The 8,887-nt window shown below is 37.5% G+C and overlaps 1 protein-coding gene across 1 annotated transcript in view; it reads right to left on the reverse strand.

Moving 5' to 3' along the window:
* The window catches only part of LOC106965183 (voltage-dependent T-type calcium channel subunit alpha-1I), a 105,436-nt gene that overhangs the window by 17,968 nt on the left and 78,581 nt on the right, over positions 1–8,887 (reverse strand). The window contains exons 23-26 of the mRNA XM_015061112.1: positions 8,304–8,455; positions 6,447–6,556; positions 4,610–4,743; positions 1,794–1,864 (exon numbers count right to left, since the gene is read on the reverse strand). Coding sequence (XP_014916598.1) covers positions 1,794–1,864; positions 4,610–4,743; positions 6,447–6,556; positions 8,304–8,455 — 467 coding nt within the window. The remainder of the gene's footprint in view (positions 1–1,793; positions 1,865–4,609; positions 4,744–6,446; positions 6,557–8,303; positions 8,456–8,887) is intronic.

Genomic DNA, 8,887 nt, shown 5'->3' on the forward strand with positions numbered 1-8,887 from the left:
TATATATAAACAGTAGTGCCAGTTTGAAAGGCAGGGAATAACTATGAGTCACTTATTTTCTACTAATAATCAAAACTCTTGATATCTGTCATTTTGTTCGATTGTAAAGTGGAATAGCATAGTGTCACATATTGACATTTACCAATCTGATATAAAATTGCAACATCTGTTATGTGCAGATAATAGAAAATATAGGTTTAAAATAAACTCTGTACCAACATGTTTCATGTTGCGTTATGAACGTTTAGGGGTTCCAAACCTGCCGAGTTTACATTGATTATCTTTTGAGAGATACTTACATAATTTATACAAACATTTCTAGGTCGTTGAAAAATTTGGGAAGAACTTGGAATTTCTAAAATATACATCATGTACATTTGTTTTTTCTTCAATCAGCCAAATATTCAGATCCATTCCCCAAAAACACTGACTTATAATCAGGGAGAAACCAGGAGTTAGACGTCTGAGTCTCCATTCAGGAGGAAGGTCCTCACACACACCATCCACCTTTTCATGTATGACTCTATACACACTGTTAAATTTGAAGATACTTGATAAACACATACAGCTGAAACCTGGGTGCTTTCTCACCATTAGATGTAAATTAAGACTGAGATCCTCACTCTGTTATTACTTAATCTGTTGTGCTAAGAGCGCTTCATAAATTGATAATGATTTGGAAACGGAATGAAGGTTTTCCCGATACACACAGAAACGCCCTGGAGACAGCAGAGAACACAGATGGTGTGAAGGATTAATGCAAATGAAAAAGATTAAATGATTCAAATAAATAAAAAAGGAAGATCTGTTGAAAAAGGTTTAAGATTTTTTTTTAGATAACCTACTTAAAGGGGCAGCGTTATGTGTTTTCAGCCACACAGATTCACTTTATAGCACAAACAAGGAACTATAAAAATGTTGTATTTAAATCAGATATGACTTCAAAGAAATTTGACTTTGTAATTTAAGGCACTGAAATTAGGCCTCTGTCTCTTTAAGAAAGTCCTGCTCTTTCCAACACATTCACAACATAGCTCCTCTGTTAACCCTTTAGCACCGTTTTTGCCAGTGTTGCTCAGAATAGTAGCTCGTATAATGAGTTCAGTAGATGCACAGTGTTTGCTAATTGCTGCTGGCTAGTCTAAAGGAGCTGGGAGAGCTGCTCTGCATTTTCAAGACAACGACAATGATGTAAAGGTCAATTTAGCATAACACCGCCCCTTTAAGCAGGTATGTTTATGCTCTCGCCAGCTGTGGTTCTGTGACTCTTCCACCTTTCTTCATATTTTATGTGAACACCCCTTTGTTGGAGCTGAAAGTCAGCACTGGAAACCAATGTTCAATAAAGTTCTAACCTTACACGTCTCAGTGAAGCCAACAGGACTAAAATCCAGCCATTGTCCACATACTTTCATACTTAACAGCACATGAAAATGAAGGAAATGCTTGAGTGCCGAGTCTTTGTGTACTGAAGGAGCACAAAATCTTCAGCTGCTCTTGTCTTATTAATAGCTGTGGGAATAAAAACCCTTAACTTTGTGTGACTCGAGTTCCTTTATTTCCCAAAAATTCAGATAAAAAGGCCTGAGACAGATTTTCATGGCATTAGGGAGAAGAACTTTGCCATAACCTGACTTCCTGAAAGTCAGTAATTCTCTGGGACCAGTCACAGTTTCTGGTCGTTTATCATTTAGCAAATGTTAATTAGCTCCTAGGTGTCCTCACAATAAGCTAAGGGAAGATACTGCGAGAGGTGTGTGTGTGTGTGTGTGTGTGTGCGTGATGAGACTTACCTGAGGAAGAGCCTGGACCACTGTGTCCAGCAGGGCCCTCATGCCGGTTGCCATTTTCAGTAATTTCAGCACTGGGAAGAGATAGCAGACGATAAGAGAAGTTTGGCCACAGGACAAACCATCCAATTTTAGTAGATTTTGCAAACGCCACAGAGAAGGTCGAAAGGCAATGCAGTTCAGGTATCGAAAGAAGAAAAAAATGGTGAAACAGAAAACTAGAAAAAAAAAGTCCTGCCTCAAATAGAGATGAGTAATCAAGATACATTAGAGACAGACAGACAACACGAGAGAGAGCGAGAGAAATGATCAATAGAGGGGGAATGTGTTTCACGCAGGAGACCCTGCACTGTTCCCAGGCGTCCAATTTCTGAAGGAACACGGACGCTGCCGGAGAGAAATCCACACGAGCCTCACTGGAGATGCGTACTGCTCCACAGATAGCAGGAATATGGATGCGTGTTTACAAATATATTCTATTGCTAAAGTTTTTATAGAAATGGAAATTGTTTTATGATTGTAATGCGAACATAAAGACAGATTTTTTTTATATGCACTGAATATCTTTTTACAAAGACTGTAGTCATGAAGTGCAGTATTCTAAAATACTTTACTTTTACAAAAAAGTTCATGCTACTCGTTGGAACTAACAAACAAAAATAATAGATATACACGGTAGCACTTTATATCCATTAAATAGCCGCTGTATAGCATAATATATAGCATAATATAGTTGGACCCTCCAACGTTGAGAAACGATTGCTTCCTGGCGGCATGGACTCTGTTAAATTTGACCCAATCACTAAAGTTTGGACATGTCGGTGTTATGCTAGTTTGACGCTCGGAAGCTTAGCGGATATAGCCTGCGTTGTAAACAACCGTCCTCCACTGCGAAGAGAGAAGTGGTGAGCCGAACGAAGTGGCTGTTAGTGTGAATTGGCCCGGTAGAAATTCTTTTGGAGAAATCCAGGTCAATGGCAGACCTGTCGACATTCAAAGACATTTTCCAAAATGCAAACTACAAAGGTATCATCACATTTATGTTTACATAAAATATCTGGTTGCTCCTCTCCTTTCTTGGCTCGTATTGTGGCGATCGGATCAAAAATGCCGCTGCCAGTCCATGTAAGACCTTAATGTAAGCAGCTCAGATCCTAAAATCCAAACATCCCTGGCTCTGTCCCAGAGAAGGGATTCCAAATCTGAAGCTTTGTGTTTGCTCTCAGATTGGTGGAGTCTGTGTGAACGGCTTGCTGCAGAGGATTTCAATATTAGGTCTGTAAATGATGACTTCAATATTAGTCTTGGGTCCCTGGCAGGGGCGGTTGGGCTTGGCAGAGCTATAATGTCAAGGCTGTGTGTTTGTTTGGCTGTGTGCTCGACGGCCGGAAATATGGGAGCTTTAGTCAGCTGTGCTCTGCTTACATAAGACAAAACTGTTTGAGATGATTGTGATGTTTGATGAGTCCAGAGATAGAAAAAAATAGCTGAATCACCATAGCAAAAACTACATGGAACAATAATGCCAGAATTAATAACAATGCACAGAAAGAAAAAATATTTTGCAGAATAGGGTTTTTTGTTAGCGTAATACTTTTTGTTGCATTTTCAGCTGCTGTGGTTTGCTTTCACATCGCAATGCATCCAACGAACTGAGCCCTATGAGCAACCTGTTCCCCTCCTGGCCTGTGGTGGCGCTGCATCAAGAATCACTGAAGAAAACATCATGGAAACCTCTGAAGAGGACATGAGCGCATCTGTCTCCTTCACAAAATGTAGACAAAAGTGGAGTGGCATCACATTTCAGCGGTTGAAGGATTTTACTGTTGTCAAAAGACATTTCTCCCACTAGTGCTATTCTAGCACATTTGTTTTGATTGTATTTACCCAGAATACCTTGTGCTATGGTCCGCTTCCTGCTTTTGGAGCGATCTCTGGTCACATATGGATTCGAAATGCACAGGAGTTCATCTTAACCGACGAGAGTTCAATTTTCTTGTCTGCATTGAAGTTTGATTGCGCTAACAAACTAGACTTTCCAAGCAAACAAACTAGAATTAGATTAAAGCAGAAATCACCGGGCTGGCATGAATACGTCCGTAAAGTTCAAAAGGCACCTAGGTATCAATTTCTAATAGTTCTTATAGATTTTTAACATTGCAGAGTGCATTTTCAAACTGTATTAGTCAATCACATTTACATTCCCTTCAACAAAATGTGTAACATTCTATAAACAGACAGAAACACAAAAAGGTGGCACATGACAGAATAATAGTTTAGTCATAATACAGAAGATAACATCAACTTTAAATATTTTCTGTGTGGTTTTCAGAAGTCAAGGAAGGTTTTTCCAGAGCCCAGACAATGTGGCAAGTATAACAAGAGCATTAAAAAAAAAAAAAAAAGGCTGAAAGTCACTTGTAGTCCTGGCACGGTCAAATGCCCCTCTTGCTTCCAAATTACAGCTAGCTGTTGCAAAGCAATTAGCATATTACCCGCGGGTCCTCTCAGCAGTCCCTCAGCAACCCAGCGGAGGGCAAAGGGTGAACATAAACGGGTGAGGATTATACAAGATTGATGTAATTAGACTTCATCCTCTTCAGTGTGAAGTTAAAATACACTGTAAGCCCCGACGGGGGTCTGCTTTAATTTCCTCTAAATATGAGGAAGCAAAGTGCCAAACGGGAGACATTTAAAACCACTAATCAATCAGCTTTATTTAGCAGCAACAGAGGCAGCAAAACAAGTGATGCAGCTGCTTGAGGTATGAAGCGTTTGTTGTCTCTGCGCTTTGTTTTGTTGTCTGTTCAGGGAATTACCTCGCGCTATCCGGAGCACTCTCATGATCCTGATGATGGTGGGGTTGATGGGAAGGGAGGCGTTGATCTCGATCTCCTCCAGAGTGATGCCCATCACCGACAGCAGAACGATAGCCAAGTCCAGCTGATTCCACCTGCACACACACACACACAACAAAATCTCTAATATCCGAGATGTTAAATTAGACATTAATCAGACAAAAAAAGGAGCAGAGATTTGCCTAATTAGTGTGTAGTGCTGAAATTTAGGAATTCACATACAAAATGCTTAAATTATACTAATTTTGCAATGAATATTAATGCTTTGTATGAACTCTGTGCGCAATTTGCTTGACTTTCTAACCCGGCAGATGAATTACTACCATTTGGCCATAACTTGAAAGGCTGGCGCTGTCATTAATATTAATAACAATAATGGAATGAAGATGCTAATAGCTAATTGAAATGTGTGTGTGCGTGTGTGTTTAATTTTCCTCAAATTCAAAAGCTTATATACATGGGGTCAGTATGTTTTAAATTGTATGAGTTGGGTCAAACTTTGGCACAAGATTTTTTTATTCAGTGGTTTCAATTGTGCATAAAAGTTGCCAATTTCTGAGTGATATTTGCAAACAAACCAGTGTGCAGATGGGAGCAGTATTTAAAGAAAAAACGTTACCGATAAACTGAATCCGTAATATTTGCTACCTAAAAAATATAAAATATAAAATAGCATTTGGTCCATCATGTAAGGATATGGAGCCAGATTACAACTGACAAATCCTCTTGGGGACAAAGATCTCAGATCTGGGAAATATTTCCTAATGACCTTTTGTACATTTGGAGGAGAAACGGAGAAGCTTGCACAAGCCCAAGAATATTATTCCAACTGTAAAGGCTGGCAGCGTCGTAACTTTGGGGCTTTTCTGCTGCTGGAAGTGGACAGATGAGAAATGAAACTTTGGGTTCAGGCTTTTCATAACGAGACAAAAAGACACAAAAATCAACACATTAAGTCTTAGCTTCTTAATGATTAAGAAGCTGCCCAGCAGTCTATGATCACATCAATGATGCTTTCAGGAATTCATCCACAGCGTTGGGTACTCACTAGTTACATTTACTTGAGTAACATTTTTGAAAAAATGTACTTTTAGGAGTGTTTTTACTACGCTATACTTTGAGTAATGTTATTTTGAAGTATCTCTACTCTTACTTGAGTAAAATTTCTGGATTCTCTACCCACTGAATGAACAACAAACATGTTTTAACCAAAACTTCACCAGACTCAGACACACACCTGCAGTTTTTGTTAAAGTTTCATGAGTTTTTATTGAAAGAAACTGATTTCGAAAAATATTCTTTTAGCTGCTTTTTTTATTTTTCTGTTACGTACAAAGATTGTTGTCATTTTGGTTCTTAAAATACTAAAATTTCCACTTAACTTTATATTTTGGTTCATCTGATGACATAATTTTTAAATATTACTCAGTACTTCAGTAGACTTTTTTTACCAAATACTTTTTTACTCTTACTTAAGTAATTTCTTGGGTGGATACTTTTTACTTGAGTAGAAACACGTTGAAGTAGTGTTACTCTTACTTAAGTATAATTTTTGGCTACTGGCTGAGAACTGTGAAAACATTCAACATGCTAGTAAAATTTGAAAATTACTTTACAGTTAAATCTGCCAGTGGTAAAAAACAAAAACAAAACAAAACAAGCAAAAAATAAACTAGGCTGCACTGTCATTGTCCAGTATTAAAATATATAGAAGCAGAAAGCCATTAAAAAAAGCACATTAATGTACGATAAAGTCGAAATGAGGAAGCAGGCATCTGTTAGAAAGCCGGAGGTCTACCTGTCCTTGAAGAAGCGGCGGAAGCCGAATGCCACTAGCTTGAGAGACGCCTCGATGACAAAGGTGGAGGTGAAGAAGTAGTTGCAATACTTCAGGGCGGTCTCAAGCGACTGACAGCAGAAAAGTTCAAAGAGAAAAAAATAAAAGCGTGAAACAGAAACGGCATCAGGAATGCAAACTTTAATATGTCTTCTGTCTGGACTTTTTTTTCTTTGTTCGTTTCATTTGATTCTGCTGCTCATTTATTTATCGTTTTAACTTGAGAACTCAGGAAAACATAATCTCAACTGGTTATGAGGAGTGTTGCTCAGTGAGTGTGTTTTGACAGAATGAGCAAATGATCTCGCCAACAAAATCTCTCTTAATAGAGGCGAGTTTAATTGAGACAGACAAGTAAATTATATGCGACTCTGGAGAGGAAATACGCAGCATTTGTTTTTTGTTTTGTTTTAGCTACTGCTCTGCAATTAATGAGGTATTGAAAACACATGATGATTAAATCTAATTTTCATGTAGATGGAGAGAAGCAGAAGCTAAGGAAGCTTCGGTAATTTCTATCATATCCTACAAACAACTTCAGAACATGAAGCTTTATAATAAACTCCTTGCAAGTCATCATGTAAACTAATAGAAAAGCCATACAGAGGACCGCTGCCTCTTTGTAGTTCAGCAGATGTGAATTCACATACTTGATGATTTTCCTATGGAGTCTATTTGCATATTAGTTGATTATTTTAGTGGATTTGAAAGTAAAATGCAGCTCCAGAAGCTAAAAATACAAATGTGCATTGCTGCTTGGCACGCTATTGGCTGGGATTTACAAAGCAGCCAATCCAGAAGCACCTTTTGCTTTCCTTGGTGCTGATTGGCTGTACGCCTAAGGACAGATATGAAGGTAATCTTGGATGTTAGCTACTGTGGTAATAAACGCGGACGGTCTCCACTGTCCGTGTTTATTAATGAATATTAAAATCTATGCATATGTAAATTTTTTAGTTCAAGCTATTAATATAGTTATAAGTATTTTCAGATTTCAGGGAGTTTTGTGCTCTAACCTCCATGAATACTCCAGGTCTACTACTAGTACTACTGTAATAATCAATATGTTTCAACATTTCGGAAGAAATATGATTTTTTTTGTTTTAAGTAAAATTAATTTCATGATTCTATGTAGGACTATGAAATTTTGGTGTATTTGTTCAAGATTACTATAAGTATCGCCCTGATCCGATATTGATATTGGATATCGGTTGGATATTAGCCAAAAAAAAAAGAGTATCGGATTATAAAATCTGTCTAAAATCTGTGATATAAGAACGCCAGCAGAAGCAGTCCTCTCCAGCATTTAGTCCTCTCCAGCATTTAGTCCTCTCCAGCATTTCTGTCCAGCAGGAGTTGTAACCTGCATGCAAACCCACTGGATAATAATACATGGGTCGGTTGTTCTCATACCTACTGTTGTTGACTATTGTTCTCTGAGTAATATCACCTGATCAGATGTCTTCTAACATTCCCCATAAATAATCAAAATCTGTATTATTCCTGCTGGTATGGTATTCTGTCAGTATCGGTATGGACCGATACTCAAAACTGCAATATTGGTATTGCAGCTTGAAAATGTTCTAATTACTGTACAGTGAAAATCTCTTATGGATTTATGCATAGTGCACTTACATCACAGTCGTTTGGTATGGAAGAGCAGAAAACTCTATTGAGATAACTAAAAATAATCAAAAACAAACAGCAGGCAGAAATCTGCAGCAGGCGTTTGCAAGAGATCCAACAGCCAATCATCACCAGATGTCCTGACGCCCTAAAGAATCCACAAAATCCCTCTGAACCAAGAGGTGTGTTCACCTGTGGTTGGCTATAGTGCTCCAGGGACATGGTGATGACGTTAATGCAGATGATGAAGGTGATCACGAGGTCCAGGTAGTGGCTGGTGCACAGAGCATGGATGGCCAGCCGAGTACGGCCGTAGGAAGAATAATAAGGCAGTTTCTGGGCTTCTGCACGACAAGATGGCAAAACGTCAGATTAAGGATTAAAACATAAATAAATGGAAAGATCAAAATAAAAAGGACTTGGTTTTGAGACAATTTTAAATAAAATAAAAAAAAAAAAACACCAACTATACAATGTGAAGGAGGTTGGCTAGTAAATACACATGAAAATAAAAAAGGAGAAACTGTTTTTTTTTAAAGCAAGGCAAATAGAAAATTTTAATGTCAAATTTGTTTGTATAGCACATTTAAAACAATTTACACCAACGATTAAAATGATACAGTCAAATAGATATTATAGATAGATATTATTTATTATCGTAACACTATATTATCTCTCTTATGTATGTGTGTATATATATATATATATATATATATATATATATATATATATATATATATATATATATATATATATATATATATATATATATATAT

The sequence above is a fragment of the Poecilia latipinna genome, unplaced genomic scaffold (genome assembly GCF_001443285.1).
Source record: "Poecilia latipinna isolate Pla-1442-1.1 unplaced genomic scaffold, P_latipinna-1.0 Scaffold1778, whole genome shotgun sequence".
NCBI lineage: Eukaryota > Metazoa > Chordata > Actinopteri > Cyprinodontiformes > Poeciliidae > Poecilia > Poecilia latipinna.